Genomic DNA, 21,538 nt, shown 5'->3' with positions numbered 1-21,538 from the left:
TCCTACTTCCAGCATGACATTGTCCCAGGTGACCTTGAGGGTACTTTTGAACTTGAATGTCCTAGGATTTTTATTTCTAAAATACTTCTTGGCTCCCACCTAATTTTTTAGGTCTGGTCTAATGTTTTCATTGCCTGGGCCTTCGGCCACTAATTTACATTGCTATACATTGTGTAAAAGCACCTGAAACAGAAATAACTAAAAAATGTCCATATCAGACCACTCATCACCTGTAAGAGGGTGTGGCCATGAAATATAGCCTGATGCTTTTACTTCCTCAGTGCCTGTGACAATTACTCTATAAAAACTTTATGTCCTTGGGCACTCTAAGGGTAGCAGTAAATATTTAGTGTTGGCAACTGCAGCCTTCAAGCCCTACACGCAAAATGCTGTTCTCTGTCTTCATTGGTGCACAGAGGAGACTCTGTGGTGGTGGGAACTGAATTTTATTTTTAAAACAGAAAGTATAATGAAAAGAACACAAAGATATATATTATAATTAATGCAGGTGTGCCTTGCTTTAAGAAAACAAAGTAAACAAGATCAGAAATTATAAAACATGTAAATCAGGCTGATTATTTGCATTGTGTAATAATTGTTCTTCACTTTAAGACAAGCAAATAAACAAGATCAGAAATTAAAGATCTATAAATAAACAAGATCAGAAATTAAAATCTATAAATAAACAAGATCAGAAATTAAAGATTATTTGTATTATAAAATAATTGTTCTTCACACAATTCATGATAGGGTTTCCTTAAATATCAGTTTTCTCTAATATATTTGAGAGCTTATTCTCACATCACAAGCTAAGCCCTAGACTTCTACATCTAGAAAACACCCTAGTGTTTTTCCAGCCCAGCAACTTTATTTCCAGGTAAGGAAGCCGAGGCCCAGAGAGAAGTTCTAAATGTTAAACGTAGGGCCATATTGCTAATGACTGGCAGAATTGGCCCAGGAACCCGACTCCAGGGTCTTTCCCCTTAATTCTACTTCTCAAGGCTGAGGACCCCATGACAGCACATTCTTCTAAAAATTGGCTTCCTTTTCACTTTATTTCTTTGTTTTGTTCTTGTTATTGAAACAATGCATATTCTTAGAAAATTGGCAAATACAAAAATAGATCAAAAGAGAAAATCCCCTGCTGTGTTACCGTCCAGGGATAATCTCTGTGATCATGCTGACCTCCAGATTCTTTGAAGGGGCCTCCCTGCCTCCACTGAACCATCTCCCAGTTGATCCTCAACGCACTGAGATCGAGCCCTCAGACCCTTCATCTGGGTGAAGCTCTTTCCTCCTGTGACAGTAGTTTCTCATCTTCCCTCCCTCTTTCCCTTTTCTTGATTTCAGGACATTACTCCTCCCTGTATCCTCCCACCTCTTGCCCTGGTCTTTCTCTGTCTCATTCTTGACTCTTTCTTTCGCCATTCCTTAAATAATAACATCCCAGAGAGTTGCAGGGTTAGCCCTCTTTTTACTCTGTATTCTTCTCCTGGGATATTTTATCTTCTTCTCCAAGTCAATTTACTTGGAGTATTACTTACTTGGTGTGGATGACCAACTGAATATCTATGCCTCTCCACCTCTCTCTTGAGTGCCACACTCCTATTTCCAGCTGCCTGTTTCTGGACCTTCCTCCCAGGGTGTCTTGGAAGCATCTCTGCCTAAAATTATCCAAAAGCAAATTAATTACCATACCCTCTCCAATCTGTTACTCTCCCTGTGTACACTCATTAATTGCCAAACAGCCATACTATAGATCCTGAAGTCATACTTTACTTTCTCTCTCCATCCATCCAAGCCATCATAGCATTCTGCTATCTCTACCTCAACAGTATCCTTCAAATCTCTCTGCTCCTCTGCTACCACTGCCCTGGGCCAGTCCTTCAGCCTGTCTTCCCTGGACTGTGGCACTTGCCTTCTGACCTCTCTCCCTGCCTCTCCCATCAGTTCCTGTTCCACATTGCTGCCAATTCACATTTTTGAAACATACATCTGGTTTTAAACCCTTAAAACGTTCAGCTGCTTATTCCTGCCTCCAGCATGAAGTCCAAATCCATCAGCAGGGTAACAGGACCCTTTATGCTCAGTCATTCATTCCTCTTTGTATTGTCTGTCACCCAGCTCACTGCCAGGCATCGTGCCTGACCTACAGCAGACACTGTAGCCTGTTTGAGTAATAGGCTTCTCCGCATTTGAGACTGTGTTCCTTCTCTATCCCATCATCTCATTCCCAGCTCATTCTGCAGAGTAAGAATTATTCATTTTATCAAAGGTATCATGGACCACACTTAATTGATCTAGTCACACTTCTAGGTAGAGGGGACAGTACCCCTATGTGCTTTGGTTAAATTACAAGTAGAGCAAAAAAAAAATTAAAAAAGAGCAGGTCCCTGCTATCAGGGGACACTGTGCAAATCATCCTCGTGGTTCTGACAGTTGAACCTAAACAGCGTGCTTGTTCTCTGTTCCTGGAGAGGTCCACTACAGGTTTTGTGTATGTACATATTTTTTTAAAGGCATGAGACCACATATAATATCACTCAACCATTATATCTGGCACAGTGGGGTGTTGTTTTTTTTTAATGTGTTTAAGTAACCTGTAAAATAAATTCACTTTGGAAGAATTTTTTAAAATAATTTCTGATTGGAAAAAAAAGACCTTTGGTAGGAAAAAAATTAAAGACAGTGAAACCACAGTATTTGGAATGCAGCATTGTAAAATGCCATAAAACTCCTGAGGTCTTATTGTGTATTCGTAATGGATCTATACCATAAATGTAGCTAAGGCTGAGGAAAATATGCTCATTTGTTATTTAAAAAAAAAAAAAGTCAGGTTTCTTCCCACCTTCAAAAACAAGAGTGAGAAGAGTTTACTACCAAATGGTGCTTTTATTTTCATGAAGTTTTATGCTTGCTGTGTATAGTATCTAAAATGAGTTTTTAATAAAGAGGTGTTGATATTTGAATGAACTGACATATCAGTTAAGTAAACCATGTACATAAACCATTTTATCCTCTTAATACAAGAGACACCACGCTGTTGCATTAGAAATGCATTTTGTATCCTAGAATTCACTACCAATAAGGCCTGGAGAGGAATGGTTTGTACAGTTCCTTTTAAATGTTTCCAGACATTTTACATGTCTCTGCAGATGTGGCTTTATTCTTGAGGTCGTCCTCACAGGGCCTCTCCATGCACGTGTGCAGGTGTTGTGACAGCTCTCATGCTGCTGTGATGTCATCTCCTTTCCGTCTGTGCTGCCTGTTGCACCTCGTCCCAGTGTGCGTCTCCCGGTTTTCTTTCTCCGGGGCGCTTTATTCTGCCTTCAGGAGTCTCTTCTTTCACCCAGATCTGCCCGCTTTTCTTCTGACTTCTTCAGTTTCTAATAATATTTCCATCATTGAGACTTTCACTTCTCACCGTCTCCGCAGCCTGTTCCTATCCCAGGCTCCCTCTTCCCAGTGTCTTCTAACTTCTTCACCAGAAAAAGCAAAGTCAAAAATATCCTCCATTCCACGTGGCAAGGCTGAGGCGACTCTCTTCCAATAGAGACTGGTATTGTCCTCTGCCTCAGCACCTAAGTCACAAACACACCTATCACTTGTTCACATGTTAATGCATCCCTGCCCCATTCTCTTGTTCTCAAAATCAGTTCTGTGACTCCTTCCACAGACCACTTCTCCCCTTGCCTGCTCTACCCACACAGACCTAAGGATAGTTGTACTTTTTACTCCTCCTCACCTCTGTCACACCTTACTTTCTAGCCAATTTTTTTTTAAGTTTATTTTTCAAGAACTTGACTCAAAATGTCAGCTCCTCCAGGCAGCCTTCCAGGATTGCCTTGCTCCCTGACCCTTTACAGTGTGGCTTACATGCCCAGCTTGCTTTCCTTGCACTGTCATGCCTGACCACCTGATTGACCTCTTTAAGGATAGACACTGTGTGGAAGAATCTGCTTTGAAAGTATTTTTGCTCTTGTACTTCACTTTCTAAACTTTATTTTGACTTCTTCCACGTCTTTTACTATCTGAAGTTACCACCTTTCTATGATCTTCCTTTTTATTTGCATCCCTTCATGTTCAGTCCATTCCTATTGTCAGTGCTTATTTTCTGAAACTCACCAATGGCTTTCTTTTAAATTCCACTTAAAACACACACACTTCTCATCTTCCAAGTCTTTGAATGAGAAAACTAGGGGAAAAAATGAATTTCCAAGTTCTCTTTTACTCCCTTTGGATTATTACACTGGAATGCTTTTTCTCATAAAAGTATGAGTTGGTATAAAACATTAGTGCCTGTGGTGATTTTTAAAATAAAGAGAATAAAGCTTACTGAGTAATCCTATTCAAAGTCATTTGCTGAACATTATTACAGACACAGACTTTTATAAATTGATGTCTTTTTCAGGACTAGGGCAGGTGTTTCATTTGGGGGCATTGTTTACTCACACGTATTTGTGATGTGACTCTTGGGTCACTGTCATCATCCTGTCTCAGAAGGATATGGAGGGGATTGGCATCTGAAGGCCTTCAGAAAATATTGCAAATGGAAAGTGAAAGCAAAGGCAAGGGCCATTTAGAATGTTTGTGTCCACTCTAACCAAAGAAATGTTCCAGATCTCCCCACTCCAACAGCAAACCTAAGATTAGACATATTTAGGGGAAGACTAAAGCAGGAAATAATCCTGTAAGTGAACACCCACATCCTCTTCTTTCTGACGAAGCAAGAGAGAAGAGCTTCTAGAAAGGGCAGTTCACCAGTGGTACCTACTGCTCAAACCCTCTCTTTAATATTTCAGAGCAAGGGAAGAGGGTCACGCTGCATGCTGCTTTGTCACTGAACTCTACATCAGCAGGATTATCTGCTGCCCCCTGGGCAAAGGCAAAGCAAAACAAACTCATGCTCGCTGAAATGCTAAGAAGCTGAGCCCCGTAGAAGAGGTTTAGGGAAAGCATTAGGCACTGGACATTAGACCCAACCTAAATGTTCTCCAAAAAGCGAGGATGCTCTATAACTTTCGCCGTCTAGCTCATGGAGTTACTTTGTGTATCACATGAAAAGGCATCTGTGAAAGTTTCTTCAAAAAAGGCACACACATGAGAGGTCCAAAAACTCATTTATTATCACCAGCCATACATACCCCTGGGATTAAAATATACACATTGCTTTTTATACACAGATGTTAAGCTAACCTCTTAATACATATTGAAAAATCAAATCTGAAAATACTGGAGGTGAAGTAATATATTTCCTAGAAGTCTATGGCATGAGATATGAAGTACGGCTAACCTTATTAATAAAATCTTTCCGAAAAAATAGAATTCATTCTTTTCTGAGCTTGGCACCTTCTATAACTTTTGATTTGATCTTTTAAAGTTATTTTGTGATAGAAAAATTCCTCCCCTAATGACAGTGACAAACTCATAGAGATTTTTTAAAGAAATCACATTACATGTCTTTACTGATCAGAGTGTTCCCCCTGTGGAAAAATGCTCTAGGCAGTTAATTATTTAAAGGTTAAGAAGATAAGGAAATTGTAGCTTTTCACAGAATGACCTTTGTGGACCAGTTTTTTTAAAAGGAATTTTCATCTCTTTCCAAACACGGATGAGGGCCTGACTAACCCTCAATTTCAGCTGTGTAAACACTGAAGCTTCAAACTGCTTGGAAAGAAAATAAGACCAAAACTTGTAATAACCAATGTAAAACCTGAATACTACAGTGATATTGATTATTTCCCTTATGCAGTCACCTTTGAGTTTTGTTTCAAAGAAAAAACTATTTTATTTCTGTGAGTATAAAAAAACGTGGTAGAAATAGTGTTTAAATGTATATGAAGTTTTTGACTCAGAAGCCTGTGGTCTCTAATTACCTATGAATATAGCAGCCTTCATTGAAGTGTTACTGTACAATGTTTCCATATTGTAATAAAAACTGTGACTATCTACAACTTTGTACAAAGAGAAAAACAGTTATTGAGCACTCTTTTAACATAGACTGTAAACCTGATTGGCAAAACTCTAGTTGTGTTGCTGACTTGATTTATATTTCTAAATGCATTCATTAATAACTAACTGTGTTTTAGGCAAACTGAATAAAATGAGTAGAATTGTCCATATTAATAGTCTGTCAATCTATTCACATATACTGGGAGAAAGTTTATAAAATTTTTTACAGGGTTCATGATTGATTTCATATTAATTTAAAATACCTACCCTTAATTTTCCTCAATAATACCCTGTGTAAGAGTTTGGAGCCCCTCCTGAAGGGAATGAACTGGTGATGGTGATCCATGCCATGAAAGCAGGCAAAGCACATGTCTGTCCCCTGCACACTTGAAAAGCTAGTTGAGACGAGGGATGTGGCAGGTTTTATCCAATTTCACACACAAGGGAATGATTTAAAACCACTTCATAAACTGCATAGGAATCCGCATTTCAGTTTTTTCCTGGACACTTATTCTAGGTTTGAATTTGTCATCAGCTATTAAGACTAAGTTAGAGTCCAAGCTGAATTGTCAAAGGTAGAATAATCTGAGAATTAGCCAGAATCAAGGGTGAGAGGGATCCTTTACATTCTCATTGATATTCCGCATTCTGGGAGTAATATATACGTCGAAGCTTTGTTTGCTTGCCTTTACTGCCATAAGGGGAAAGAAAGGGCAGTAGCTCTTCTGATAGAATTTTATGAACTTACATTTTAAGAACACCTTTGTTATATGACATATTAATCAGGTTTCCGCAGTCAGTTTGACCCTGCCAAAGTAAATATATAGGAAACTATTATGAAAATAAATCATTAAACTTTCCTCATAGTATAATGATCTGCCAACTTTTTTTTAAAAGGTAGGTATTGAGATTAAAGTCTTATCCTTACTGGCAAGTGTTATCCCCTTGTCCCTATAGTTTCTTTGGGTTAAGAATCTGTAGATAGCAGTTCTAATGAAAATATTTCATTAGTATTAATCTAAGTAATTGTGATGGCAGTAGTCAGTTTATCTGACATAGCATAAAATTAAAATAAGAAATTCTAACTGGATCATAGGCAGTAATTTGAACTCTATAGCATTTAGTAGGGAAGAGTTTTTTTATCATTTTTTAAAAGCACAAACTTGTTTGTAGACTTCAAATCTGATGGAATTAAATCATTTTTAGTATTAACTGAAAGTAGGTGGAGTTGTTCTTATCATTTGTATTCTATCATATCACCTTGACTTTTATCACAGAGGGTTAAACAGACACTGTTGGAATATATCAATATATTCTTTAGGACACACTTGAGCTGGGACTAGAACCCAGCCTTGAAATTCTACCCCTGGGATTAGCTGGCTCTTATTGTTTCATTCAGAATCATATATTTGCAGCACTGTAAGTAGATTTCTAGTAATGAAAGGGTTTTTTTTAAAATAGACTCAGGTTACTGCAGTGTTTTTCTATTTGTCATCTTCTGCTTTGTACTGTTTAGAAAATTTGGGGGGGCATGGTTATCTCAATAACCATCTAAGGGTTAAATATTATGTGTGGCCCCATATCTCTGGTCCAGTGTTGGGGAATATTTTCATTGATTTACATAGGTGTTCTAGCTCAGTAAAGAATGACCCTATGTGTGACAAGAAAGCAGATATGGAAACTGTACTCACAGCCAAATTTACCAGTATAAAGTAATTGGTTAAGGTAAAAGGAAATGATTTTGACAGACTTACACTCTTGGGGTGGGTTAGAAATCCACCAAAATTCAGGATTCATGTGCATTTTTATCTTGAAGTGGAAGAATCCAACACAAAATGGAAAGCAGCTTTCTGTAAATGAAGTGCCATTGGCACGTCCAGTCAAGCTTTTTTACCCCTGTGTTTTCAATTCCGTTGTGATACAGGTAGATCTGATGTATCCTGTCAACACTCTTTTTTACTTTCTCTACTCTTTTTAGACTTAGAAGTAGATCAACCCAAAGAAGAAAAGAAAGAGTGCTACTATAATCTAAATGACGCCAGTCTTTGTGACAACGTGCTGGCCCCCAATGTCACCAAACAAGAATGCTGCTGTACCTCTGGTGCTGGGTGGGGAGATAACTGTGAGATTTTCCCCTGCCCAGTCTTGGGGACTGGTAAGAATTAGCTAAGTGCTCTGTTCATGCTGGTATTTGTTGTATGGTGTTCATGGGCCTTGGAATGTTCTCATTTGGGTTATTGAAGCCTTGAAATGGTAACATCTACTGGTACCTGCCATAGTCAAATTGAAGTGAGATTACCTTAGAGTGGGTTTCATTCAGGGCTGGACCCATACCCTTATCCCACTTCAGTATGAATTCTTAAACTTCTGTTTCTCACACAATATGCTGTTATAGTGACATTCCATATAATATTTTGGCAGAAAGATAATTCAGTTTTATTCCATTTTTAAGGTAAAACTAATCATTTTTGCTAACAATGACACAGCATTATTCCTAACTGGAGCTTGCATATTTAAGCTAGGATTTTGGATTCTTATTGAAATTTGAAAATACTAGAGACCACAGTAATGGAGAAATAAGTCATAACACACCATAGTACCCATAGCTAAAACATGTGTAAATAATATATGGGTGAACTAGCAAGGTTTTTTGTAAATTATACTTATGAAGTCATTAGGTTTATTTGCACCTAGTCTGTAATATTTGAGATTGTACTGAATTTATTTGTCTGAATTAGATGGCAAGTAAAATTAGATGAATTTATTTGTCTGAATTAGATGGCAAGCAAAACTGAATTTAAATACTCATGGAAGATATTGGTTTTTTTTTTTTTTAACTTTTTTTCCCCCTTATCTCTCCTGAAATCAGCTGAATTCACTGAAATGTGTCCTAGAGGGAAAGGTTTTGTCCCCACTGGAGAATCCTCTTACGACGTTGATGGCGAGAACTATAAAGGTCAGAATCAAGCAGAAACTAATTTGCAATGTGTATGCATATTTGACATTCAAGTAAATGCGTGGCTTGGGTTAGACAGAAGAAGAATTCTTTTCAGCCATGGAAACTAATTACAAAGCCTTGAATTCTACCATTGGAAGAAGGCTCCAATGGACTCTAGGGAGAACCGTGGCTTGGGTGTTAGAACACTTAAGGCTGTATGATAGTGGGACTTCACTTAAGATTCTGAGTTTCCACTTCTGAGATAAGAATAATGTTTCAAAGGTTGTCATGAGGATTAAATGAGATAGCATATGTAAAAGTACTTAACACAAAATTCTGTACTTAATAAATTCATTCTTTTATTGTAGAATTATATTAGAAATCATACATTAGGACCAATATAAATTTGACCATCGTCATGTTGGCCTTTAATGGTCATCAACAAAGCAAAGATTCTCGCCTTTTTAGAAAGCATCCTACTTTGCTAGGACCATTTACTAATGGCCACAGATTAATAATAAGGAATGGAAAGGAAGAAAGCGAAAGGAGATGTGTGTTTTATATATTTAATGCTATTAGTCTGTAATTCTAAAATAAATGTGCAGCTTTTTAATTTTGGTGAAATTTAAACTACAGATATGAGTATTTCCTCATTAACCCCTAACTTTTAATATTTCAGTGATAGAGATATTATGGCCTTTTATATACAAAGTGATTTTTTTTTCTTTACAGTTTAATATTGAAAACTGTTAGGTGGCTGGAAAACAGACTAAAAACATTTTTATTGTCTATCCATTTTTGCAAACCAGGGTTTTACTAATATGGTATAATTCAGCAGCTGGATAAGAAATTCCATATGTGTTTTTTTAAGTACATCTGATTTAATTCAGTGAAATAACAAGACTTAGTTGGCGAAATGTGTTTAACGGTTTTCAAATTTGCAAATATCATATACTATGTTCTTTCAGGGATGTAGTTAAATTTCACTTTGTGCTATGAGTGGAGCCCTGATTTCACCATAAAGTCATCCTCTTTTTTAAAATAAAAATAAATTCCTCTTCACCCTATCTTAGCAGTGCTGTAAATGGTTGAAAGAATATTAGATTCGGATTCAAACAGTCATATATTGTCGACTTGGTTTTGCCATTTTCCAGCTGTGTAACTTTGAGCAATTTATCTATGAAGTCTCCAGTTTTTTAAATGAGGACTAGATGACATTAGCTTTAAAATGTTAGAAATGATGCTAATAATACTTGCACAAAAGCAATAGATCACACTTTTTGAGAGTATACCGAGTCCTCTGCGTGGATTTTCTCATTGAATCCTTTCAATCCTATCAGGTCGATGTTCCTCTTATCTCCAGTTTACCACTGAGTAAACTGAGGTTTGTGGACAATAAGCTCTGTAAATTCTGTGGAGGAATGGGTCTGCCAGCATTCTTAGCATCTGTGCTTTCATTAGCTCATTATCAAGAAAGAAGACTTCCATCAAGTTGCATCAAACTCTTCGCGGGAGTTTTCTTCATCTCAACTAGTTAATGGGCCAAAATATACATTTATAGAAAGGCACATGTCTTAAAGGGTATTTTCTACAGAGAATATTATTGGTGCCATTATGGAACCTGTAGACTATTTCATCAAATACGAGGTAGCATCTCCGAAGCTCTATTTACAAATATACCTTCTCTGATAATGTTTTGAGCATTGCTCCTTAAACAGAGAAGCCTGATTATATTTCTACCTCTGTGAATTAGTCCTAACTTTAAGAATTTGATATTGCTGTGTTTTTAAGACTCTTTGTAATATAAATATTATAATATCTAACTTGCCCAATATTGGTTAGACTCTTCTATTTAACTGAAAATCCCAAAATAACTCCTCTTTCTAAATATTTCTCCATTTTTCCCCCATAGATGCAGATGAATGCCTACTTTTTGGACAAGAAATCTGCAAAAATGGCTTCTGTTTGAACACTCAGCCTGGTTATGAATGCTACTGTAAGCAGGGGACATACTATGATCCCGTCAAATTGCAGTGCTTTGGTAAGTTTTAAGAGGATATAGTGTGATGTGCTATGCAAATACATGGAAAAAATAAGTAATGCTACATATAAAAACAATGTCTTTGAATCTAAATCATGTGTTGAAAAGATCTGTAAATGTTTTATGGATCTTTTTCTTGAGCAATATTTAAGAAAATAAAAACCCTTCATACTACTATTTGAATAGATTTCGAAGAGTTAATATTCAATGTGGGATTATAATTCAGGTCACTGGTATAACTGAAGTGTTCTTTTGGTCTGGGGAGCCTCCTGTTTCATCACTCATACCATGCACTGAAAGTCATTTTAAAATACTGACCCAGACTTTAATGCCTAAGCAGAAAACCATATACACTAGGCAGAAAAACATAGCAAAAGAAAATAATTTTAAAATTGTCATAAAGAGACATTTTATCTTAAATTTCTAAGCATATCCTGTTCTTAAATGTTTTCTTTCCTTATTTAATGTCAGCAGCTGTAGGGTGGTATTATTTTTCCAGTCAATACAACTTAACATTCTTATAGTCGGAGCTGTTCTCTTTTGGATGACGATGTGTAGCTGATTAAAATGTGGCAGCCCCTGGAATCTGGACTAAATTTAGCAGTGTATTAAGTTTGGTTAAGTGTATGAGGTGCAGCTGATTGCTGATTTTCTTTCATTTTTTTTCTCTTAAGATATAGATGAGTGTCAAGACCCCAACAGTTGTATTGATGGCCAGTGCGTTAATACAGAAGGCTCTTATAACTGCTTCTGTACCCACCCAATGGTCCTGGATGCTTCGGAAAAAAGATGTATCCGACCGACTGAATCACATGGTATGTCTGGATATGAGATGCAAGTCTGTGTCCAAATAAACATCATAAGGTTTTCCTTTTGACTGAAATGTGAGCTGTTGGAAAATTTAAAAATTGATTCCTTGGGTATTTTGAAATAATTAAAATGATATGCTAAGAGAAAGAATAAGATGCATATCATCAATATGTAGGAGATTTAACACCTTGCACATACTGATTTAATGGACAACAGAATACGGAGTGGCTGAGCAGATGGCAGAGCTGTTAGTGCCTGAGGGTTGATCGCATTGAACCATTAAAGGCAACTGAGGAAGATGTAAGTTGAGGGAAAAATAATTAGGTTTGCTTGACTGGACTGGAGGACACAGATGAGGCTGGACAGAGCAGAGGGCAGAATTCATCAGGTTGGTGGAGGGCTCTGAAGGAATCGGTAGGAATCCCTGTTCATCCCCGAGAAGGTAATGTGCCACTGACTGATCAATGGCTTAATTGATCAACGTATCAGCACATTCAGGAGACTACTTTGGTTGAAATCAATTGGAAAGTAGAAAGGTTCGCATTAAGGACCCTAGGATGAAGTGTCACTAGTTTAGGGCTTCGGCAAATGAAATGGATGAAAAAGGATGAATCCCAAAAATTTTATGTAGAAAGAAATGGTAGGATTTGACAGGAGAGTAAATGTGAAACATCAAAGATCAGAAGAACAAGAAGTCCATCAGGATTATGAAGTACAGGCAAGATAGTGGAGGGTTTTATGTAATGATGGAAGCTAGAGAGGGAAGGATTTAATTGGAACATGATGGGCAGGTTGAATTTCAGCTGATTGGAATGACACCCAGTTGGAGATGACAGAGGTTTGATCCATGGAAAGACCAGACTGGCTTCAGACTTTTGCTTGGAAGTCACTCTTAGAAATAGGGATGGAAACTTTGAGACTCGCTGGCTTCTACCACAGTGTTTATGAAATAGGAATAATAGTGCAATTGTCATGGAACCACGTCTTCCTTTTCAGAACAAATTGAAGAAACCGATGTCTACCAAGATCTGTGCTGGGAACATCTGAGTGATGAGTATGTGTGTAGCCGGCCTCTTGTAGGCAAGCAGACAACGTATACTGAATGCTGCTGTTTGTATGGAGAGGCCTGGGGTATGCAGTGTGCCCTCTGCCCCATGAAAGATTCAGGTGAGCCCTTACCTAGTTCCTTCTATTGCAGGCCTTTGGAAATATCCTTTGGAGCCTGACAATTCTCTTTTACTTATATATCTTCACCTGCACTCCTGATACCTTGCTTTCATCGGGGGGGGGGGGGGGGGTGTGCACACGTGTGTGTGTTTAGGGAGTGGAAGAGCAGGACTGCATAACATCCGGCTCCTGGTTTACCTCCAATCCAGACCTTGTCATTAATTTTTGAAACCCTCATTCCATTTCCCCAAAGAATGCTAAATAACCCAAAGAAATATAATGCATCTTAGCAGTTGGTGGCATAGGTCTTTAGAATTTATATTTCCTGATACTTCTTTTTTTTTTTTCCCCCCCCTACAGTCCTCCTCATTTCTAACAGTTTCTACTTAGAGCAAAAAGTATTAATATAGACAATATAGGTCAAAGCCCAAGTTTTTATGTCAACCTCTTTGTGGGAGAGATCACAGAATCTCTCCATAAAGGAAGAGAGTAGAAAGTAAGTAAAATGTACTTGAACAAATCTCCTTGACTTTCAAGTTTTAGACCTGGGGTTAAAACCTTTGGTCAAATGGAAAAAAAATGGGACTGGCTAAGCTCTCAGTTTCCTCCCCTCTCCTCATGTGGGAGGAGGGCTGGAAGGTGCTGACTCTTGGCTCCCAGGCTGAGCTACTTGGTGACTGTTGGGTTGTGCGCCGATTGCTTATTTCTCTTCTTGACGCCACAGCTACTTACTGCCTGTTAAAGGAAAGCACTTGAAAGTGTTCAGTATAGCATTTTGTCTTTGACTATAGAATCGATTTGTTAAAGCTGGAAAAATACTGTGTGGATATAAAGTGAAAGAGTTTATAATGAACAAATTCTCAGAATGGCCAAGAGGGGAAGAATTGCTTGAAAAGAGGAACTGCATTTATTTTTAGTTAATTAGAATGTAATCTTCAAGATATTTAATAATAAATTAGCTTTTTAGCTTGGAAATAACTCAAACCAATGTAGCACAAAAAAAGAAAGTAATTTGAAATGCTGTAAAAGGAAAAGGAACAGCAAAGGATGAAGAGCAACCTCTTAAAGATATAGATGGTAATGATAGTAGCCCAGAAATGGAAAGGGGATGGGTTCTGGGGCCAGAAAATCTGGATCTGGAATTCAGAACTGCCCACAGCAGCTGCGTGACGTGGGGAAAGAGAACCTCACCCAATGCAGCTCATTAATGGAGGCATCTGTCTTGTTGAGTTGTTGTGAGAACTGGGAGGATGTAGATAGGGCAGGAACACAAGGAGTGTGGTATATTATTAGCGTTACTGTAGCCTCTGTCCCTAGAGGCAATTGCCACAAGGAGAAGAAGGTGAAATCTTAAGGAAGTGACTATAATATATATGACTTGAGTCATCTTCTCACGATGCTTGAATACCTCAAACCTTTCTACTTAGGCAGTGTTTTTATTGTTTAATTTTTTTAAAAAATATATCCTTCTTCTAAAGAATTAATCAAAGAGGTTATGTCCCCCTCCATCTACCCCATCACAGCTGAACTCCGCTCCTTGAAGATCTGCTCCTTGAAGATGTTCACTCTTTTTTTTTTTTTAATTAATTACTTAATTTATTTTTGGCTGTGCTGGGTCTTCGTTGCTGTACGCGGGCTTTCTCTAGTTGCAGCGAGCGGGGGGGCTACTCTTCGTTGCGGTGTGCGGGCTTCTCATTGCAGTGGCTTCTCTTGTTGTGGAGCACGGGCTCTAGGTGTGCTGGCTACAGTAGTTGTGGCTCGCAGGCTCTAGAGCGCAGGCTCAGTAGTTGTGGCACACGGGCTTAGTTGCTCTGCGGCATGTGGGATCATCCCGGACCAGGGCTTGAACCTGTGTTCCCTGCATTGGCAGGTGGATTCTTAACCACTGCACCACCAGGGAAGCCCCCACACACTTTTTTTTTAATTGAAGTACAGTGTTGATGTACCATATGTTACAGGTGTATAATGTAATTATTCACAATTTTTAAACATTATACTCCATTTATAGTTATTATGAAATATTGGCTATATTCCCCATGTTGTACAATATATCCTTATAACTTATTTTATACCTAATAGCTTGTACCTCTGAAGATGTGCACTCTTCACAGTTGGTTTTAATTATCCAAGTCTTTTTTCTATACATTAATTATTGTTATATTTTTAATCCATATTAGTTATTATAAATTTATATTTAAGAGAATATTTAAAGCTGAAATCCATATCATCGATCTGAGGCACACGTTTTTTGATTTACTTGTTAGCATCTCTGAAATTGGGGGTATCTTATAATTGATGGCATCTATTAATGGCCACAAGCGATTTTTTTACATTTTAGTGTCATTTATCAGGATGTATTTTGCAATCTAGGGTATCTTAGAACTGGTGAAAGATGGTAACTTTTAAATGGCTGCACAGACTCTGTTTTATGGATGTACAGGCATACCTTGGAGATATTATGGGTTCAGTTCCACACCACCACAATAAAGTGAATATTGCAATAAAGCAAGTCACCCAAATTTTTTGGTTTCCCAGGGCATATAAAAGTTAAATTTACACTGTACAGTGTTTATGTCTGTTAAGTGTGCAATAGCATTATGTCTAAAAAACTATACATGACATTTAAAAACACTGTATTGCTAGAAAATGCTAACCATCACCTGAGCTTTCAGCAAGTCATCTTTTTGTTGGTGGAGGGTCTTGCCTCGCTGTTGGTGGCTGCTGACTGATCAGGGAGGTGATTGCTGGGGATGGGGGTGACTGTGGTAATTTCTTAAAAACAGCCAACAGTGAAGTTTGCACCTCAATTGATTCTGCCTTGACAAACAATTTCTCTGCGGTATGCAATCCTGTTTAATAGCATTTTCCCTAGAATAGAACTTCCTTCAGAATTCAAGTCAGTCCTCTCAACCCCTGCTGCTGCTTTCTCAATTAGTTTTATGTAATATTCTAAATCCTTTGTTTCCACAGTTAAGTTTACTGTCTCATATGGGTGGGGTTTGTGGCACTCTACAACAATTACAATAGTAACATCAAAGATCACTAATACCATAACAAATGTAGTAATAGTGGTAAAGTTTGAAATATTGTGAGAATTTCCAAAATGTGACACAGACAGGCAGTGAGCAAATGTGGTTGGAAATATGGTGCAATAGACTTGCTTGATGCAAGGCTGCCACAAGCCTTCAATTTGCTAAAAAAAAAAAAAAACAGTAAAGCGACACACAGTAGAACAAGGTATGCCTGTACCATGGTTTATTTAATCACCTCCAGCACTGGACATCTGGGCTGTCTGTCTCCCCCAACCCCTGCCCTTCCCCAGTCTTGATTTTCCTGTTATAAACAATGCTGCAATGAACCTTCACATATGTATCTTATATATAGCTGTGGAAGTGTCTTGATAAGAAAATTCCTACAAATGAAAATACTATACTATATTACTCTCCAAAAAATACAGGACAGATTTACACTCACACTGACAGTGTTTGAAATGCCTTTTCCTCATACCCTTTTACCACTAGATATTCTCAGTCTTTACAATTGTTATCATATGGGTAAGAAGGGTATCTTATATGCGTCTCCCTATTTCTAGGGAATTGGAGCATCTTTTTCTTGTTTATAGATGATTTGTGTTTCTCTGTCAGTGAGTTATACCCTTTGCCCATTTCTCTGGTTGGACTTTGTGTCTTTTTCTTGCTGATTTGTAGGAGCGCTGTGCCTATTCTGTCCGCAACCCCAACACTTGGGTTACAGAAGCTTCTTTATGAAAAGGTTCTGCGTGTATTTGCACTTTATTCTGTCCCTGTCCTGATGCTGGGATGTTAAGTATTTATGGCATGAAAACCTGATGAGCTAGTTGCCTTTGCGAATCAAATCTAACTGACTACGGGCCTCCCTGGTGGCGCAGTGGTTGAGAGTCCGCCTGCCGATGCAGGGGATACGGGTTCGTGCCCCGGTCTGGGAGGATCCCATATGCCGCGGAGCGGCTGGGCCCGTGAGCCATGGCTGCTGAGCCTGCGCGTCCGGAGCCTGTGCTCCGCAACGGGAGAGGCCACAACAGTGAGAGGCCCGCATACCACAAAAAAAAAAAAAAAAAAAAAAAAAAAATCTAACTGACTACGTTTTTAAAAGAATATTCAAGTTATTTTGGTGTTAGAAATGAATTTTAGAATATTGCATCAATTATTTTTAACTGAGACTTTACAAAACAAAATTTTAAATGTAAATTCAAACAAATCCATGTGAACACATATATACTGTATAATATCTTTAGGAAAGTATGGGGTACGAGGAAATAGTGGTACCACATGCCAAATTAAAAAAAAAAAGTTTAGTATCTTTGCTGCACTCTTTCTAGCTTATATATGCACAGTACTGGTGATAAATTTTCCAAAAAGAATCACTAGTCTACAGTCAGCCAAATCCTCAAAAATCAGTGATTTTCAGTCTTTTATTTTTTTAGAAAAAGGTAGTCTTTTGTCAACGGAATTATTATTTTAACTTCCAATATATATAAATTCATTAACGTGAAAGATGCTGGAGCTGGTAGGGAGAACAACTAGTTAGGCTCTTGAGGTATCCGTGAAGGACCCCATGGTTCCAGGGAACATATATTGAAAAACACTGTTCTGTTTCTGTTGGAGTATAGGAAGTAGTTAGACATCCCAGAAGGAGTATTTCTTTTATACCCCTGAAATTATGGGCCTTGAACTAGACTTAGGGATACTCTACCCTGAATCCAGGGAGAAGCCCATGGCAAAGTTAAGCAATTTTTCCAGAGGCCCTGTGATTAGCTGGCATTTCCTTGATTGGTACCTGATGTTCTGGTCATATCTACACCAAACCGTCTCCCGTTGAGCATGTTTCTGCCGGAGTATAGCAAGCAAGAAGAGCCAGAGCAGAGGGGTTATTAGCACATGGACTCTGGAGCCAGGTTGCCTGGGTGGGAATCCTGGTTTGGCAACTTTCCATCTACACAGCCTTGTTCCTTTGTCTCTCTGTGCCTTAGTTTCCTCACATGAAACTAATATCACTTGCCTCACAGGGTTGTTGTAAGAATCAGTTAATACATGAACACTTAGCATGGTGCTTGACACACAGTAAGCATTAGCAGGTTGTAGCACCTAATGCTACTACTGCCGGGTGAGTCAGATCAAATGCATTTTCAAATGTAACTGAAATCTAAGGTTCTCATGAAATACACTTACCTAATAGCATCTGAACATGAATTAAGAAATTAAGGATAGACGAATGCAGAAATAATTGTCCTCATATAAAACTTTCTCTTCTAGACCACTGCTTCACAAACATTAATGGGCATGTTAATTACCTGGTGATGTTATTAAAAAAAAAAAAAAGATTCTGGTTTCTAGGTGGAGGTGGGTGGGCAGGATTCTGCATTCTTAAGTCCCAATGCAATGCTGCTGCTGGTCCTCAGACCACACTAGCAAGGTTCTAGAGACACGTAGCAGCATTCAACCTGATTTTGTTAAAACCGACTTTAATACCGTTATTAATTTTTCGTAGAGGAAGCAGAGAATGTGTGAATTTTAAGACTGATTTGCTCATTCTGCCATTGAGCCTTTTAAATGTTGCTCTTCAGGAATACATGATAGTTGAGAAAGGACCATATTGTCTATTTGTTAATAAAAGCACCGGATGAATTCCAGCCTGTCAGGCACTGAAATTTCCAGTTTCCGTAGGAGTGCAGCACTGCTGTGGGGAACAATTAGTTACTGATGGAAACAGTGCTGGAGGAATTTAAGTAATAAATCGCAGTGCTTGTCATCAGCTTTGAGCATTAAAGTGCAGTGTGTAAAGTAAAGCTTTGGCTCCAAAACAGGCTTTCACACTTCTGGTCCAATAGGTTATGGGCACTAATTCTCACTAAGGCAGCAACTGCATCTAAGAATACTGGTAGTTGGAGGAGGTAGGAGTGGCTCCTGAAATAGTGTTCTCTGAAGTTAGATGGCAACTTGCAGATTGGTACCAGGTGCAGACTGGTACCACATGCCGGGTGAGTGAGTGGAGGCTGATGGATTGTGTCAGGGTCACTTTACATGAGAAGAATTGCCTAGTTGTACCATTCAGTACATTTCTGGAGCTGCTTGGGGCTCCCATTTTAATCCTCAGCTAAAGTCTGGGAGGCCAGACACCAGGTATTAGGAGAAGGTTTCAGATGGTTTTGGGCGGCCCGGCAGTGAGTTTGCTGAAGTGGTCGTGTCCTGACATCCTCCGCCTCCTCAGCCTCTGGAGTTTCTCTTATTCCTGCCCCAGCATCCTCTTCTTCTCCTGCCCCTCTCAATAGCCCCTAATCCTGCCTGTTCTTAAAAAAAATTTTTTTCCCTTGGTTTGGGGAGAATGGCTGAACCGCTTTGGGAGGACCATCAAATTTGGGCTCTTTATCATGGCCAGCCTCTGCAAGAAAAAGCTATTCGAAAAACCAAGTCAGGAAAGACAAACCACTGTGTCCATATTTTGAATGAGAGAGGGTGGTCATTGTTTGATCTTTCTGGAAGTTTTCAGTGCCATGCTAGAAGGAAGTCATGAACTCTCAAATCTGGAGTTTATTGAATACGAGTTTTATGTAGCTTGGTTTTTCTGGGTCTCCACCTGAGTAAAAAATGATGGTAGCTGACATGTGTATAACACAATGCCAGGCACTGTTCAAGAGGCTTACCATCAATTAAGATATTTAATTCTCCAAGCCATCCTATGAGGTAAGTCTATAATTACCTCCTTTTGGGTGGAGAGGAACTGAGACACACAAGATTACCATCCGTGTTCAGATACCAGCAAGTGGCAGATTCAAATCCAGGCATCCGTGCTATCAACCACTTTAGTGTTACCCCAGTCCCTATCTCCCCAAGGTCTCAAAGCACATCTTAGATAAATAGTGTCACTTAGAATATAAAAGTAACAAAGTGAAAAATTAAGGATGAGATTTTTTTTCAATTTCCTCATGCGTTGTGTGCTGAGAGAGAAACTCTACAGCCTTAGAGCCAGTCAGTAAGCTTAGCCAACTTAGACTCTGTATCAGAATCGAGCACACGGTAGCCATAATAGATAACAATACATACTTGATGAATTAATGGATTAAAGCAAGTCAGTAATTCTCAGTGAATTAAACTGTTGGTGATGCCTAGCACATAGGTAAAATGAACTTTTAATGTTTTTATTTATTGCTACTCTTAAAAGTATAAACTCAAAATTTTCTGGAAAAATGTACCTATGGGTTACAAGATATGTAGGGTGCTATTATCTCATGGAAATAAAAACCTATTGACCTGCAAATGAAAGAAAATTAGACATATTTGAACACTGGAATCTAAAGTACCCAGGGATCCCAGTGTCTGTGGTTATCTTGTTAAAATAATTAGACTTCTGGGGGATTCCCTGGTGGCGCAGTGGTTGAGAGTCCGCCTGCCGATGCAGGGGACACGGGTTCGTGCCCCGGTCCGGGAAGATCCCACATGCCGCGGAGCGGCTGGGCCCGTGAGCTATGGCCGCTGAGCCTGCGCGTCCAGAGCCTGTGCTCTGCAACGGGAGAGGCCACAACAGTGAGAGGCTGGCGTACTGCAAAAAAAAAATTAGACTTCTGTTAAGTAAATTATTAAAATAATTAGACTTATTGTGAACAAACTGAACATAAAGAATTGATAAAGTCTTGATCTAAAACGTAGAAGTTAAGAAATTTTGAGGGGAGACTTAGTGTGTTGAGAGATTGCCACCTCTTGGTTGGTACAGTGTACTTGCACCACAGGTGTTTTAACCTCTGAAGTACTAGGTGCAGGTCAGGCATAGAAAGGTCACAGTGGGGTTAAAAAAAAAAAAACTCCAAGGAAACTGAAGTACCACAAAAGAAATTGTCAAATGCTTAAAATGTTTTGTGAAACACTGCTATTGATCAAAATGTGGAGGCATCGGTCCTCTCAGTTTTGCTCACAGAGCAATTCAAAGATATAGATATATAAATAGATTTGATTAGAAAACTCTGGTTGTGGGAATAGAGATTATCCTTGTACTTGAGTGCCAGGAAGAAAAATATAATCATTACAGCATAGGAAAACTTTGAAATCAATTCTGTCAGTAAAGAATTCTATAGATCGTAATATAGATTTATGTCTAATTCTTATTTTTTAAAAAGTCAAATAACAACATGTTTAGTAAACTATTATATGCAAGGTGCAGTTAGTAAGAACCATGTCTGAAATGCAGTCTAAATTACTTATAGTTTGCCTGTCTTCAGTTTCAGTTAAATTATCTACATATTCCTTCATTTCATTTTTTACTTGAACCACCTACAAGGCCACATCTAGGCAATAAATTTTGGAGCAGACGTGCAGTCTGTATTTACAGGAAATGTAAAATTCTGTAGAACTGACATGATATAAAATTATGTTGTACTGCTAAACTAGAAGTTCATTCCTCAGTATTGCTCATTCAATTGTACAGATAACATCCTTATGTAATAAATTCATCATCTCCTGTGACACACTATTTTTTAATACTTCCTAGTAACTTATCTACCCCGTCTTTTCATACGGTTTTGTAAGAGTGAAAGAATCTGGAATCTGTCTTTGACCAGTTAAGCTAGTGATTTCTTTCCTATCTGTGCATGGCTCTTACAT

General features: G+C 38.4%; 1 protein-coding gene across 24 annotated transcripts in view; it reads left to right on the top strand.

The window, feature by feature from the left end:
- Positions 1–21,538, top strand: part of LTBP1 (latent transforming growth factor beta binding protein 1) — a gene marked incomplete at its 5' end in the record, with an annotated part of 437,494 nt that overhangs the window by 393,521 nt on the left and 22,435 nt on the right. For all 24 annotated transcript variants that reach the window (XM_079721395.1, XM_079721384.1, XM_079721394.1 and 21 more), the window contains 5 exons: positions 7,931–8,107; positions 8,822–8,908; positions 10,803–10,931; positions 11,606–11,746; positions 12,738–12,908. In XM_079721395.1, coding sequence (XP_079577521.1) covers positions 7,931–8,107; positions 8,822–8,908; positions 10,803–10,931; positions 11,606–11,746; positions 12,738–12,908 — 705 coding nt within the window. The remainder of the gene's footprint in view (positions 1–7,930; positions 8,108–8,821; positions 8,909–10,802; positions 10,932–11,605; positions 11,747–12,737; positions 12,909–21,538) is intronic.

This window comes from Hyperoodon ampullatus, assembly GCF_949752795.1.
Source record: "Hyperoodon ampullatus genome assembly, chromosome: 15".
Lineage (NCBI taxonomy): Eukaryota > Metazoa > Chordata > Mammalia > Artiodactyla > Ziphiidae > Hyperoodon > Hyperoodon ampullatus.
Note: the sequence above shows the minus strand (reverse complement) of the source record. Positions and strands in the feature narration are given on the sequence as shown.